This window comes from Excalfactoria chinensis, chromosome 21 (genome assembly GCF_039878825.1).
Source record: "Excalfactoria chinensis isolate bCotChi1 chromosome 21, bCotChi1.hap2, whole genome shotgun sequence".
In the NCBI taxonomy this organism is placed as follows: domain Eukaryota; kingdom Metazoa; phylum Chordata; class Aves; order Galliformes; family Phasianidae; genus Excalfactoria; species Excalfactoria chinensis.
The window spans coordinates 2,724,787-2,740,853 of NC_092845.1; the positions used below are offsets into that span (position 1 = coordinate 2,724,787).

General features: G+C 48.4%; 1 protein-coding gene across 1 annotated transcript in view; it reads left to right on the top strand.

Annotated features, from left to right (window-relative positions):
* The window catches only part of GRIK4 (glutamate ionotropic receptor kainate type subunit 4), a 106,592-nt gene that overhangs the window by 63,605 nt on the left and 26,920 nt on the right, over positions 1-16,067 (top strand). Inside the window, exons 6-9 of the mRNA XM_072354867.1 lie at positions 1,475-1,653; positions 4,153-4,206; positions 11,914-12,075; positions 15,634-15,786. Coding sequence (XP_072210968.1) covers positions 1,475-1,653; positions 4,153-4,206; positions 11,914-12,075; positions 15,634-15,786 — 548 coding nt within the window. The remainder of the gene's footprint in view (positions 1-1,474; positions 1,654-4,152; positions 4,207-11,913; positions 12,076-15,633; positions 15,787-16,067) is intronic.

The window sequence follows — 16,067 nt, forward strand, 5'->3', positions numbered from 1 at the left end:
AAGTTGCATCTTTCCTCTGTGTGCTGATTATCATTTCTTCCGGTGGGAAGAAAATGTGACCTCAAAGTCAATGGAGTTAGGCCAGTGTTAAGTGGAACACAGTAGCTCTGTAAGGTCTGACTTCTTCCAGAGGGAAGAAATAGGAACTGACCACAAGGGTCAAGGATTGCAGCAGCACAAAGCCCACGAGCAGAGCTGCTGAACAGACAAGCCTGTAGTGCAAGGGCAGATTTGTTACTCAGTGTGACACAGCAGCCCCCAGGACCTGGGTCTGCCCAGTTCCTGCCTTCTGTGGCAGCACATCTTGCAGGGACAAGCTGCAAGCAAAGTGTCCACCAGACTGCTGTTCACAGCAACCTGATCCTCACAGGTGTGGAAGTGAGATGGAAAGCGAATCAAAGAATCAGATTCACTGATGCACTTGAAACCAGCACACTGAGCAGTACTCAGGTGAGGTCTGGGCTGCTGCTGTTGTGCAGTCACTGAGTTCCTACTGGAGTAGGGGAAAATGCAAGAGGCAAATGCATGTGAGGAGTTCAATGCACAGCTTGCTGGCAGCCTCTTGCTGTGAAGGGGAGGCTGCTCATCTCAGATCTTTGCCTTTTAACACCGCTTTGTTCCCTTTGTGAGGAGCTGGCGGTCCCTGGAAGCAGGGCTAATCACATCACTCTGTGTTTTCTCCTGGCTCCATCCTACGTGGCGCTAAAGGCCCAGTCTGGTTCTGACCCCACATCAGCCAGGCTTGTGTTCTGCTCCCAGATCTGCTCTTCCAGCCTCCTTCCCCCCAGCTCCCCTCCTTCCTTTGCACTGTATGACCATGTGTGCCGCCTGTGTTTTGCTAGTGATTAAATCTCATGGTCTCTGGTCAATCAAAGTTGACAGAGGAGGTTATTTCCTGAGGAAAACCAGCAAGCTACCTAGAAGAGACAGAATCTCTCCAATACTCTTCCTTCCATAAGAAAAGCCACAGCAGGAGCTCTTGTTAGATATCAAAGGAGCCTGGAAGGAGCCCTGACCGGGAGAAGCCTCAGCCAGCAGTAGGGGGGAAGGGGAGGCCATGTCTGTAGAGGCCCAAGTTGGCCTGGGTAGGCCCACATAGGCCTTAGGAGGCCCAGTTAAGCCTGGGTAGGCCCAAGTAGGCCTTAGGAGGCCTGGTTAAGCCTGGGGAGGCCCAGGTAGGCCTTAGGAGGCCTGGTTAAGCCTGGGGAGGCCCAAGTAGGCCTTAGGAGGCCTGGTTAAGCCTGGGTAAGCCCAGGTAGGCCTTAGGAGGCCCGGTTAAGCCTGGGTAGGCCCAAGTTGGCCTGAAGAGACCTGAGTTGGCCTGGGGAGGCCTGACCTCATCCTGCAGTGCTCTCAGGGTCAACCTTCTGCCTTCCCAGAGCTGGCTGCAGGGCATGGAGAGGTGCTTCTTGAGCCAGGTGTAAAACACGAAGGTGTCTATTTGTTTTGGTTTCTTCTTTTTTGTGATATGAAGGCCTTTTAAACCTAGAGAAGTTGCTTCGGCAGTTCCTTATTTCCAAGGATACGCTCTCAGTCCGGATGTTGGATGACAGCCGGGACCCTACGCCTCTCCTCAAAGAGATCAGAGACGACAAAACAGCCACCATCATTGTCCACGCCAACGCCTCCATGTCCCACACCATCCTGCAGAAGGTGGGTGCCTGCAAATGCTTCTGCTTCCATTGGGCAACGTGCAATGTGAAAAGTGCATGAACATGCAGACGCAGGTGTTGTGTGATAATGGAGCACAGCAATTCACTGGAAATGCTCTCTGCTGAGAGGGGAATTGCCACCGGTGGAGTTTCTAGGGAAGATAATTTGCTTGTTCTTTTCAGGACTTGTACCTACAGAAGCAAAGGTTTAATTGCTCTGAGCTGTGGTGCATGCCCGTGGCCCCTGGTGCCATTGCTCCGCCATGGGGGGCTGCTGAGCTCTCTGAAATCACTCAATTGGTGCAATAATTGTGTTTTATTTTATTTTTTTCCTAGTACATTCCTAACTTTTCACTTCCATTTTTATTGTCTTATTAACCGAGATTTTATTTTAATCATGTTTATTTTTAAATGGTCTCTCGCTGCAGTTTTTAGCGTTTGTTTTGATAGCCTACTTCAGAACTGAGCAGTGGCTCCAGATGGAGCCTGAAGTTGGGTGTAGTTTCCCACGTCCTGGAAGGAACAAGGAGTACACTGAATCAAAGCAGGATCCAGGCAGTGGGGTCTCCCCTTGGCTGCTGTTGCAGCATTACACACGAAGTCCTGGCTGTGTTATCAGGGAGTTTCATCACCGTTTCAGATTTATCCCTGATGACAGCCAGCAGAAACCACTAGAGCTGTTTTGGTTATTTTTCCCCCTCTGGAAGGTTTTTTTCTTCCGCTTACAATTTTGCATTCCTCAATAGGTGGTTTTGGGGGTATTTTTGGGGCTCCCTTCCTGCCTTTTTGTTTTGGGAACTGTTTCCTTCCTCCATGCCTTTGGGGTTTTTCTAAGTGCCCATGTCACCAGGAGCATGCAGCTTGGCAGCCACAGGCTGTCCTCTGCCTGTTGCTATAGTGACTTCCTGCAGACCCGCAGCTCCTCCGTGCTTGAGTATTCTCCTTCCACTGATAGAGATGTCAGAGATTGCTGTGATTTTTCAGCACTTCAGTAAAATGTAATGTAGTCTTCCTGGCCAGAGGATTGTATGAGTGGGAGGTAATAAATAATGAGCTTCTTGATGCAGCTGCCTCTTGCATCTGGGGAGGCTGAAAACAGTTTTCTTTATGGGGATGAGGTCATGGTGAGTCGGTGCATCCTGCCCAAAGGTCACCGAAAGCAGGAGAAACATGTCATCGGTTTGAGAGTGTTATGTCAGACCTTTTGGACAGTGAGAGAAATGGCAGTTTCTCATGTCTCACTTCTCTGCATATGGTGTGGAGACACATGGTTGCTTCCTCTATTACCAACCTGTCCCACTGCCCACCTGGCAGCAGGCATGCCAAGTGGCTGTGAGCGATGGGAGCAGTGCTCGCAGGAGATGCTTTGTTGCTTGCTTTGATTTTCTGCCCTTGAAATCAAAGGCTTTGACTTCAAAGTAGGTCAGGGTGAGAGCTGACTTGAATGCTGTCCCCAGGAAGGGAGAATGGAGGAGCATGAGTGCCACGTTTTGTTGTGTGGGGGGTTCAGAGATGAAGCAGTGGTCTGGGAAGCTGCTTGAAAGCCTGCTGTACAGTCGTGGTGCTCTTTTGGCCAAATGGCTTTGCTGATTCCATTTTGGCACCTGCACAAGGGACAGGGAGACAGCATGTAGCCAAGGCCACCATTGGTCCCTCGCTGCCTCCAGTACCTCCAGGTGGTTGGGATGATCGGAAAACTGCCTTGCCAAGGTCCCGGAGCAGAATTGAGACCAGCTGAGCTTGGCAGTGAGACACGAGCTTTCAGAAGGATTTGCAGATTAATGCTGAGCATCTGTTCCATCAACCAAATACTGATCTAGTATTGAATTTTGGAACATAACTTCAGTAATCTGGTCTGTGGTCTCTAGAAGAGATCATCCCACAGAAAAATCTTCCTTCTCTTTGCATCCCCATACACTTATACCCTCTTCTTTTCTATTTTTGTGGCCATCACGGCCCTGGTTAAGCAATAGAGAACTGTCAGAGTTGCTAGGTTTCATCCACGTTAGTTAATTCTCAGGACTGGGGTCCAAATCTGGCTGGTGCCTGTGGGGAAGCCACCACTGAGACGACTGACTGTCCTTTTTCTGTAATTCCACAAGAGCTTTCACTGCCTTTCTCTCTGCATCCCAGTGCTTGTAGTAATAGGAGATAAGTACTGAGCCCTCTCAGCTGCTGCTTTCCCTCATTATGTTCAAAAATCATGTTCAAAAGTTTCCCTCATTATGTTGATCCTTGAAGAGGAGAGAAGTAGCATCAATTAACAGGGAAACAAACGTCATCTAATCTTTCTCTCAAAACCCACAATTAAACCAGGAACCTCCAGATAGGCTGGGACCTGCTGGACTGTAATCCCATGGATCAGGTTGTGCTGTTGTGTTCCAGCCTTCCCAACAGTGGCAGTGAGGGTGGAAAAGCAAATCTGGCCCTGTCTCCTCTGCTGGGGCTGAGATTGCAGATTGTCAGGCTCAGGTCTAATCTTCTTTCTTCTCCTTCACAGGCAGCTGAGCTGGGAATGGCATCTGCCTATTACACATATATCTTTACTAATCTGGTAAGACATTTTTCTTGGCTTTTCTTGGCTGTGTGTGTTGAGTCATGTTAATGAGAGTTTGGGGAAAAGCTGCCTGAGTATGGGGTGGGGGTTACCTGCAATCCCTCTGCAGTCCCCCTGCAGTCCTCCTGCAATCTCCAGCATTAGGTAAGGGAAGGCTTGCTGTGGCTTCCAGGAGGAGAGAGCCAACTGTGTGAAGCAGAGTCTGGAGATGTGGTTGGTTATGGAACCCATGTTGTGAGGTTTGGGGTCCTTGGGAAGAAGTAGATGGATGCCTCTAAATGAGGTTCTCAGAGGGAGGTATCAGCACAAGAGGCTGCTCAATGCACAGGGAGAAGGGCGGGCAGCAAGGCGGAGGAGGGATGGAGCCATAAATGTGGAGAAGCAGAGTGGGCATGCCTTCAGCACAGCCCCTGGTGATTTGGCTTTATAGCCACTAATAACGTTAATGTGGGGATCGTGTGGCTAAATCCCTGAGTGCTGTGCTAAACAAGGAGTAATGGACTTAGGCAACAGCAGGGGGAAACCCAAAATAAACACCAGAGAAACTTCTCTTGCTGTAGCAGGCTTGAACGGGCTGCCAAGCTGTGTGGGAAGAGCTCGGCCCAGAGGGAGCAGGGCCCTTACAGGGGACTGATGGGATCCTGGGCACACAGGAGAGGCTGGGTGATTCAGTGGAGGTGCCTTCCAACCCCCAGTGATAGTCATATTCTCTAATTTCTATTAATATTTATGCCAGGGTGTGTGTGTGCCAGGAAAGCCGAGAGCTGAATCACGCTTTGTGTTTGGGTGGGAGACAGACGGCAGCGGATGGAGCCAAATGTGTGGGAGGGGGAAGGCGAGAAATGCAGAGGCTGAAAGCCCAGGGAGCAATTGGGATGGAGAGCGGAGAAGGGATAGGGAGAGATGTCAGAAGAGAGAAAAATGCAAAAGAAGGAAAAATCCACAAGTCCCTAGCAGAACTAATAGCGTTCTGGCTGCTGCCCAGCATTTGATCCATAGGTCGTAGCCTCGCTCAATATCAGTCCAACATGAAAGAGCTGCACTGCTCCTATTTATCCTCGTGCACATGGCCAGCACTGGGCAGGCAGGGATGGACCTGGCGGGATGGAGTCTCCATCCCACTGAACACCTGCCTGGCACACACTGCATGTTTAAGGCATGTAGCAGTGCTGGAAAATAGAACACATTTTGGGTAGTCTTGGTCGCAGTGGGGCCCCAACATGAAATTTGAGCTTGTCGGGGCTGCTGTAGTACACATAATAAGGGATTTCCATTTGTGCATCACCAGCACAGTGGATCTGTGTTCATAGGTGATGCTTGGACAATGGAAGCTGCTATAGAAATTAAGCTCCCCGCTGCATAATTAAGCTCATGACCACCTCGGTTTTGAGCATGAATGTTATTAAGCATTTTCTTGAGGTCAAGAGGTGGCGTATGCCTTTGAAACCCATTCATCTAGTGCAATGAGGGGATGAGGCAGGTGAGACTGAAATGAATGTGGTTGTCATTTGCTCTCGCAGGATATTATTCTGTTTAGCATGGTTTATTTTACCACTTTGTCCAAGAGATGAGCTCTGAGCAGAGCTATCTGGATTTTTGGCAGGACTGCTGAGGAAGAAAGGTGACATCGGGCAAAACCTGGGCAGATGGGCGAGATGTTTAAGGAAATTAGTAATATTTAAATGGGGATGAGAGATGGGAGTGAGCAATTTAGACTAATAAATCTGGAGGGATTATCAGGCTCCTAATGAACCCTCTGAGGTTTTACAATCGCTGCCTAATAGAAAAGATAAAATCAGAGCGAGTTGCTGTGAAGGGGAGCAAGCGAGAAGATGGCTTTAAATGGAGGGAGAGCCCATCAGAGGGGGAATAGACAGTTTGTACAGCATGACGTTACTTGGAAATGGAAAAATATGTCAAGCCAAAAAAAGAATAGAAAAAGGGCTAAAATGCCAAATTAAACACCTGCCCTGCAGCACTGGAAGGGAATTCTGTTTCTGTCTTCTGGCATTAATTTTATTTAATGAGCATATCCCAGCTGACAGCAAGCTCCATGTCGCAGCAGGGCATGAGGCAGAGGCAAGGGGCTGCCACCCCCCAAGTGCCATTCTGTGGGGCAGGACTGGGGGTCCTGGGGTGCTGGGGGTGTCCCCACCATACTCAGCAGGAGGCAGAGCTGCATGCAGAAGCAGATGCCAGCCTTTGGCAGGAGGCTGCGGGAGCAAATGAGGAGGAAGCCCTTGGCCCCCAGTGTTTCCATTGGAACTGAGGAGAGCAGAATGAAGTAAATATATCCACAGGCTAATTTACTGCGTGCAAATTCATTATCAGCCTCCTTCAGCCAGCTCAGGAGACCCTTTGTGTCAGCAACAGAAGCTCCACAAATTCTCCTGGAGTCCTAATGCAAGTGGCAGAACGGAGCAGGTCTGCAGGGCATTCCTTCCCTGGTCCACCACTTCCATGCCAGGTGCTCCTTTTGTCCACATCCCCCTTGCAACAAGTCAGCACGTCTCGAGCTAGGTGATGTTTGGGAGAGGAGGGGTGGAACTTGAAGCTCCATCAACAAATCTGGTTTGTAATAATCCTACTAATAAGGCCACTGCGTAAGGAGAGCATTGCAAGCAGGCTGTTGTGTATTGGAAGAAATATAAATAGTTTCTCCTAGTGCTGGAAATCCTTGAGATCAGCAGTTCGTAGCAGAAGGGATGCTGGATGCCTCCAAAACCCTGCGGTACAATTAATTCTTGTAGCTCGTTAATTCTGGCTAGCTTGTTGTTGTTTTTGTCTTTTTTCTTTTTCATCTGATTTATAGACTTCAGGCTGGGTTTAAACTTCAAAACATTTATCAAGGAGATTAGATGGAAATAATCAAAACAATTAAAATTATGGCTGTAAGAAAGGAGGTGTAAAGGAGTTTTACTAGTGCCTTGAGTCAGTCTATTCACCGGGTATAGGTTTGTTCTCTGACAATATTGTGTGGAGGTGTTGTTGCTGATAAAACAGCTGCCGTATTCAATTTCCAGAGACCAGATAAATCAGCTTTGCTTTGTTTATTTGTTTCCTGTTTTTCCTTCTTTGTTGGTGATTTATAAAGTGGTTGGTCTTTCATATAGGATGAGTTTTCCAAGCCCTGTTGTCACTCTGGATGCCCATCAGAACAGGATGGGCATGCAGGCAGCCGTACAGCATCTCCATCACAGCCCACTGTGTTCCTCTGCTGCATGAGGTCCCTGAGCATCCCTCGCTCTTCCCTGTGCCCTAATGCAAGCGAAGGATGCAGACTTTCTTGTTAGGCTTTGACAAATTTTGCCTTGCAGACCTTCCTGATTCCCAGTAAGTGATGCAAACCTTTTTGCAGAGCCCCGGCCATTCCCTGGATTTATGGTTGGTGTTTCCAGCAGCATGCGGTAGGAGGGCAAACAAATTGGGTTTGTGCAAGGATGCCAAGGCAATTTCTCCTTATTTTCGTTAGCATGAGAAAAGGATTTAGGCAAAACAGTGATTTGTGCCTGTCTGTGTTTTGCTGCCTGTACTACCTTACCTGTCTGGAGTCTGCTTTGTGTATTGTTCCAAGTCCTGCAGGAAGTCCAGCCTGTGTTTGATTGCCAGTTGTTGAGTAAATCATGCTCTCAGATACAGCCCAGGCCTTCTGCTGTGAGAGCAAACCTCTTTTGTTCCTCTGCCCTCATGCTGTCTCCTCCTCTTTGTCTCAGGCTCTCTGCCCCCTGTTCTCTGTGCACTGTCCTCAGGTCTCAGTGCAGCACTGGACCTCTTTTTCTCTTTGAGGCTTTGCCACTCCTCGACCCCCAGTGTCCCTGCAGAGAAGTCAAAGTAAATTCTATTTATGCCAGTGTGTTTTCCTAAAGTGCTCTCTTTTGAAGAGCAGCCTCCAAAAATCTAACAGCTCTCCATGCATGAGGGGATAGAACGCCCATCCTGACTGGCATATGGCACACTCCTATGCTTTTGTGATGTGTCAGTGTTGTAAGAGCAACCAGGTTATGTATAGGCAGTTTGCAGCTGCTCTTGAACTGCATGCATAGCCAAATGACATGGTGCATTGGGTCGGTCTTCCACACCCACTTGCTGCAGTTTGTTGCTGTGCTGAGTTTTATTCCTTGCAGAGAAATTGATTTAAACACGTGGCCCATTATGAACTTATTGACTCTGTCGATAGTTTATAAATAAATTGCGCCTTTTGAGAAAGCCATAAAACGCTTAACATAATATTGTCCACTTGAGTGAATAAATAAGTGTCTTCTTAGAGGAGCTTAGGGATGATTAGCGCATTCAGTTACACAGCCCTGAGGGCAACAGGATGCCGAGTGCCAGCATGGGAGCTGTGAGCTATGCTTGGAGTTTGACAGCTTTTCTGAGCAGCAAATACTCCTGCAGTGGAAGTTTTCCAACGTGAGGTCTTAATAATAGAGAAATGGAAGTTCTGGCCCAAGATTCTCCTTCCTATCCCATATAAAATTAGTGCTAGAACAGTACAGCCTGTTCTGGAGCCACTGGTGTAAATCAGTCTTTGCCAGGGGGCTGGATCCTTGGCTGATGTTGGGGCTGAACTCGGTGCAGGTGCTGAGCATTGGCAGTGGCAGCATCAGAAAGGGTCTGCAGGAGGCTGATCATCAGCAGACAACTGACCGAGTCCATGCAGTCTCTTCAAGGCTGAGCCTTGCAGCCATGTTTCTAATCACTTGGCTTTGTCTGCTCAGTGCCTCAGTTTCCTCCTCTGTCCAATGGGTGTAATCCCTCCCAGTGGATGCCCTGGTGCGTTGCTGTTGGTGTCACAGGGCACTGGGCAGGAACTGCACCATATGGGTTTATGTTACTAATGGAACGGAGGTGATTGCCTGTAAATCTCCCAGTCGTAACTCACTGCTATGATGCCAGAAGCTCCAAGCTGGTGGCTTTAAAGCCATGAATTACTGAGCCTGGCCACGTGGCTTTTATTAGGCAGGTTCCCCCAATGATCTAAATGCTCAGGTCACCCCAGAGGTTGTGTGTGCTGCTGTAAAGGGAGAAGGCAGGTCGAGTGCCGCATGAAGCACAAACCCAAGAGTGACTTCATCCCCTAATAACTCCTCCAGTGCCGTCTCCCAGGGAACCCCTTTGTATTCAATTAGCTAATGTGTGCCTAGCGCTTTGAAAATATAGAGTGCCATAGAATCACTAAGTGTTGTTATTTAAAAGCACATATTTAGTGGCTGCAGCCTAGTAGTAGAAGTCAGAAAATCTACACTATAATTGCCTGGTGCTGCTGCAGGCTTCGCTGTGATGTGAGCGAAGCCTGGGGACTTTTCTTCTGTAAAAGTTCATTAATTTTGGCTGCAGACCTTGAGGGCTCTGTTTTTCTAAGATCTCATGGAACAGGATATTGACTTTTTGGTGGGTGCTCTGAAAAACAGAACCGAATTGGGGGAAGAACTCAGGCAGATGGGATTTGTGCACTTGAAATTAGGCCTGGCAGGAGTGTTTGTGATCTTCTTTGTGCCTCGGGTTGCACTGGTGGCATAAAGTTGAGGTCCCCCCATACAGAGTCTGCTGGCAGCTGGGAGTTATTTTGCTAATGGCTTCTTGCTCTTAGTGCGCTGGAGTGCAATCCTCAGTCCTGCAAAAGCCTCGGCCAGCACTGCAGATAAGGCAGAGTAAGTGCCCAAAAACTGAAATGTGGAAAATTCCTCCTAGCTTAAGTTCATGTCAGCCTCGGTGCGTCTCGCTGAGTTGCCCTCAATGAGCAATTCTTGGATCTGACACTGAATCCCCACATGCCCTCTGCAGAGCCTGGCTGAGCCTCATTGCTAAAATACGAACAGCATTTCCCTACCTCAGTGTGATTGTTGAAAAGGTGAATATGCTGATACTTGCATGCAAATATGTGGTAGGGGAGGCATCTGAAATCGCTGCCACGAGCAGGATTTCCATCGCTTTTTCTGGGGATGCTGAGCCCTGGGAACCTGCTGAGAAGTGCAGGTCCTGAATAGCAAATGTGAGTTCATGTTTGCAAACACGGGTTTGGAAATGTCAAACGTGGTCAATGACCGTGTGGGAAAGGGAGAAAGCAGCCAAGGACAGATGCAGCGCTGGCAGCCTGACCCCTTTGCCAAATCTATCTCATCCCATTGCAGAGGAAGCGTGTGCCTCAGGGAAGGTTTGTGTGCAGATCATTGCTTGTTTCTGACCTGGAGTCACTGAAACATCCTTGTTCACATTAAGTGGGAAAAGACTTAAGGAAGAGGGTTGGAGGGTAAACGGTGCAGGGAAGAGGCTCACCCAGGTGCTGTGGGCATGATGAGCGATGGGGCTTTTCTGCAGCAGGAGGTTCACCTGGAAGATGACAAATATGGTGGGTGCAAGAAGAGATAGAAGCTTGCAGAGAGCATCCACCACCAACATGAGAAGAGAAAAAATGTCAGTATTACAAGCAGCCCAAATCAGGGGCTCTTGGCACACAGCATTGCATGTTCCTCCCCCTGTGCAGGGCATTCGGCCTTGCCCCTTGCACTGTTTCCTCCCAGTCCTGGCTGAGAGCTGCTGTTTGCAAGGGCTCAGCACATCCAGGAGCTCCTGAGGCCCTGCTCCTCATTAGCCATCTGCCCTCCCTGCGCTGGCTGACAGGATGCCGTGGGTAAATGGATAACCTGTCAGCAAGGCAGGAGGATAAAATCATTCAAATGAATCAATAGTTTGCAGGCAATTTCATGTTACCTAGTGTTAATGTGGTTGTGACCAAAATGCACTTAATCCTGTGTCTGATCACATCCTCGTGGGAGTTTGCCATGCTGGAATGATCTTGTAACTCCATGTTCCAGAGATTTACAGGCATTGTTCCTACGTGCACACATACGCAGGAAAGATAAAAAATGACTTGACTCGCTGAGATCTCGGAGTCCATGGAGCCAAAAGACATTCATATTAGTGATGGAATAGAATGGGCATCCAGCAGTTTCTGAATGTATTACTCCCACCTTCTCACTCCATTTTAGCAATTAGCAAAAGAGGAATTAGATAGGAAGGCACCATTATTTCCTGCTAATAGGACAGGGAGGGCTGGACGCTTCTCCAGGAAGCTGACGTTGTTGTATAACTGCTTCCATTGACGTGAGCAGCAAATAGAGTTCTCCTATTTTGCTTGTACTTTTTCTTAGCGCAGTTCTTGGCCACTCCAGATGCGGGTCTTCTCAGTCCAGTGGTGCTAGTGGCCTGAGGATTCCTCCTGGCAGGGCTGGGATGGACAACCAGTGTCTGGGGCTCTCAACAATGTCAAAGAGCGGTGGTTTCGTGGGTGAAAATAGAGCTGAAGTGTTCCCTGAGCCTTCCCAGGGGTGCAAACTGGCTCTGGCTTACCTACAAAGCAACAAATCCCTTTCTGCAAAGCCTGCTAGCAAGTTTCTGGTGTGGTTAGCACAGACTGTGGCTCAGAAATGAAGTTTCCAGAGCCCATTTCAGAGGATTTGGGTCTTATTGTGGAACTTCATTTTTGCTGATGTTTTCATTAATGGCCCTGCAGGACCCAGTTGCAGTCAGCAGCCATGCTATTCCTTATGGGCTGGCGGGTGGATTTCAGCCTCACTGGAAGATGGTAGGGGCAGCTTCTTGTAGCTGTGTGACCCATCTTCTCTTCGGTTGTATCATGCAGCTTTGAAGTCTTTGGTGCCTGTTCTCTTTCCTGATCCTTTTATCTGTTTGGGGATTCTTTAGGAGTTTTCACTCCAGCGCCTGGACAGCCAGTTGGATGACCGAGTCAACATCCTGGGATTTTCCATTTTCAACCAGTCTCACGCTTTTTTCCAAGAGTTTGTCCAGAGCCTCAACCAGTCCTGGCAGGAGAACTGTGATCATGCTCCTTTTACTGGGCCAGCAGTAAGTAAAATCCTTCTCCCCACCTCTGTTCATCAGAAGCTTCATTATCCATTGGGACCATGGGGTAAGGCAGTGAGGGGGGGAGGAAAACTTCACAAAGGAGACCTTTGGGAACCAGGTGGATGCAGAGCTGAGGAGAGCTTGGCTGCATTTGACTGTATGCACAGCTTTAAAGAAAACCTAATCCTAATTTGAATTATATTTCAGTGTCTGTGCAGGGGATGGTGCAGCCTCAATTTGATGTTGTCATTCTGTGTTTGCCTTAGGAGTATGGCTTGTGGAATAGGAAGGGGGAGTCCAAATGCAAACAGCATGGGAAAGGCTGGGCTTAGGCAGATGCCAGGAGACTGTGTGGTGTTGCTGCTCTGACATCTCCCTGAAGAGCGAGGAGATGAGTGCTGAAATCCTCCCCAGGGACTCCTTGCAACTGGGAGGTTTTGCACAGATTGGAATGCAAGGGTTGTGGCTGCAGCTGGGGGAAGGGAGGTAGAAAATACCATCCGTGGAACTGTTTGCAGCTTGTTTAATGCACTCCAAGTCCCCTTGACAAGCTGTGTGCTGCTGAAAATCTCTTTATTAATCACTACAAAGTGACCTTAAGTGGACAAAATAAGGAGATTGATGCCCTTTCTGCCTACATCCTATTGGTGGACATAATGCTCAGGCCACGGTGGGCTTGTGGCTGGGACCAGCTGCACTTCCACATCCCAGCCATGCTGTGGTGAGTGGCTGCTTGCTCTGCTGCAGCTCTGCAGGGTCGCAACTGGGAGGTTTCCTCTGTGCATGATGGCTGCAGGTGTGCTCTGAAGCATGAAAGTAAATTTCCTTCTGATAGAGCAAACAGAAGACTGTAGGAAGAGGAGCTTTGCAGGTGTGATGGGGGAATAGCTGAGCTCATTGCTCCATTTTAGCCTGCATTGTCTTGAACGGCTGGCAAAATCTGTAGGTGGAAGGATGCAAGAGTATGTCTCATTGTGGCACTTTATTTTTGAAGATTGAATGAGTTCAGAGCTGAATGGAGCTGGTTTGGTTTGTGAGCCTGAGCCTAAATCAGCCATCAGAGCAGTATGAAGCCAGCTGGATGTGCCTTTCATTCCATTCCCCAGTACGTTCAGCAATACAGTGGGCTGCATCCAGGATGTGGCTGGACAGAGGGGGCTTGGCCACACTGCATCACCCTGCACAAATCACAAGTGTGGAGTGAAGGCGTGAAGGGAGGCAATTTGTCTCATTATATCAGAGTAAGAGAGACTAGAGCACTACTGGAAAGTGGGCTTGGTCCTCCTGAACTGATATGAAGGATCCATCACCATCAGGTCACGTCCCAGGTGGTGAGAATAGTGCCTTGCCCAGTGAAAATACAGAGCAGAGGTGATATGCAAAATGCCCAGATGGGGCATGTGTTTCTTCTGCTGTGTCTGCCAGGGAAACCCATTACTACTTTGCAGCATGTTGTCTCTGCATTTGGAAATCTGGCAGGTCTCATCTCCTGGAGTGCATCCCTCTGTCAGAACTTCTCCCTTGTGTCCTGGGAAGCAGATCTCTCTCATTGAAAAGAAGGAAGCTCAACAGCTGGAAGTGACAGGAGGGAGGTTTCCCGTGAGCTGCAGCATCCCAGGGCTTTCTTGTTGGAGCTGAGAAAGTGTCTGAGGGAGGAGGAGGAAGCTACTTGCTCTAATGCCATTCTCATTAATCACGTTGCAAAGAAAGGAAATCAGAGAAAATCATTCAAATTACAGATGGCTAGATTAGGTAATTAGAATTTAGACTAAAACAGATGTTTGTAATTAAGTGTTTATGTCATTGAATAAAATCCAGATTGTAAAGTCTATTCCAGAGGATTTTAATGGTTTTAATTCTGTGTTATGTTTGGGGCAGAGATACAAATGACAGTGTTTTAGGACACAAGAAAAAAAAAAGCTTGGCCAAACCTGGACTGGCCAAACCTGCTCATGTTTCCCTGGAGAACAGCTTGCTTTTAAACATGGCCTTTACGTGGGAGATTTCTGTAAATACCAACTAAAGCACTGCCTTTCACTTAGCTGTGTTTAACCTGCTGGAGGGAGGAAGGTATGCATCCACCAAGGAGCTGCAGCACGCTGGGATGGAGATGAGAGCCTCCCATTCCCTACAGAAAAGACTCGATTTTCTGCATCACAACCCCCTCCTTGGTTCCTAAATTGAAATTGCATGAGGTCTACCTGAAATCTCAGCAAACTGAGGCTAAGGAATAAAATATTCCAATCGATAATGTCAAATGCTTCACTAATATCTACAAGTCTCTTGCTCACCAGCTAATAAGGGATCGTTAACCGCTCAGAGAAAACGGAAATCAAAGTCTAACAGGAGGCAATTAAAAATGTGGGGCCGATGTTCTGGTTTGGTATGAGATGGCAAAATTTTGGTGTCACAGGGGTTGTGTTTGATGTTGTAACATTTCTGACCAGCCAGCTGTCATTAATATGGTTCCTAATCCAGGAAAGTAATTGGTAGCCATGTATGATATCCTGTAGCTGAAATGGGAGTCAGTCTGCTGTTATTAAGTGTGTGATAAAGAGCTGCACTGAACAAAGGCCAAGGACGGGATGGGTCAGAGAGGTCCTGTTAGGAGAGGAGCCTGTGTGGAAGGGAAGAAAAGGAATGGCAGGAAAAAGGATTTGCTGGTTGCTTTAAGAAACAATTCACAAAAGAGACATTGCAGTCAATGAGGTTCTACTGCTGTTCTGAGTAAGATCAGGCAGGGTTAAGTCTGGCTTGATCTGTTCAAATTAGCGATGTGATGAAGTCCAGGTTTCATTGGGCTGATGGAACTGGGAGAGATGGTCCCTGCAGGGCAGTGGGAGGAAGTGAGCCAAGCTCTGGGAGGAGCAGAGGATGCTGAGCTGCCTTAGGTCACCAGCAGGACAGAGCAGCCCTGGCTGCAGACAGACCCATGGCTGAGTTGGAACGGGGAGGGATGTGCTGTGAAGTAGCCATGAGGAAAATGCAGCCTTGATAGCAATGAGCTGCAATGGCTTAATTCCAGCAGAGTCAGGAAGTGATGATAATTAAAAGTGAGATCTTATTCACAACAGTGAGCACGAAGAGCAAATGGCCAATTATTACCTAGATCAAAACCAGCGGAACGGTTGCGCGTGGGCAGAAGGCACAGTTTGTGAGGTTTGGTGGACAAAGGAATCCGATTGAAGGCAAACAAAGCAAAGGTGAAAAGTAGAGGGGACGAGCTCTGTGGTTCTGGATTTGGCTTCACAATGCCATTACAGAGCAGGTAACAGTCAGCAGCAAAGTGGAGGCTGCAGCGAGGGAGGAGATGATCTCAATGGGAGAAGTCTGGGAAGCGGGTCAGGCAGAGCCTCATTTCCCTTGGATCTATTTCTCCCAGCAGTGCTGGAAGGGAGGTTCTCTGGTGTCCAATGGTGGCTCGTGCTGCTCAGTTGTCTTAGCTCCTCTGGATTCAGCATTCTCCTTGACCAGGAGATTGAACAGCTGTCCCCAAAGGACCAAAACCCCGCAGCTTGCTTCCAGAAGACTCATTTCTTTCTGTTCCTTTTCCCCCAGCTCTCCTCTGCCCTGCTGTTTGATGCTGTGTACGCCGTGGTGAGCGCCGTGCAGGAGCTGAACCGCAGCCAGGAGATTGGTGTGAAGCCACTGTCCTGTGGCTCTGCGCAGATCTGGCAGCATGGCACCAGCTTGATGAACTACCTGCGCATGGTGAGGGCTGTGAGCAGAGAACAGGCACATTTCTGCTCGTGCTGGCACAGCTTCCAAGCACAGAGCATCGATCTCTTTGAAGGTAGCACTGGGAATGAAAGGAGAGGAGATCTGAGGACTGGTTTGTCACTGGCCTTGAAAGTATATGAAACTCCCATTTTTTCAGGCATTACTGTAGGAAAACTGAAGTTCACTGATTAGTTTTTTTTCCCCAACATGTGAAAGTTTCTAAGTGATTTGAGTTCTGCTTTGAGTGAACTTGAGCTGCTATAAGGTCAGGC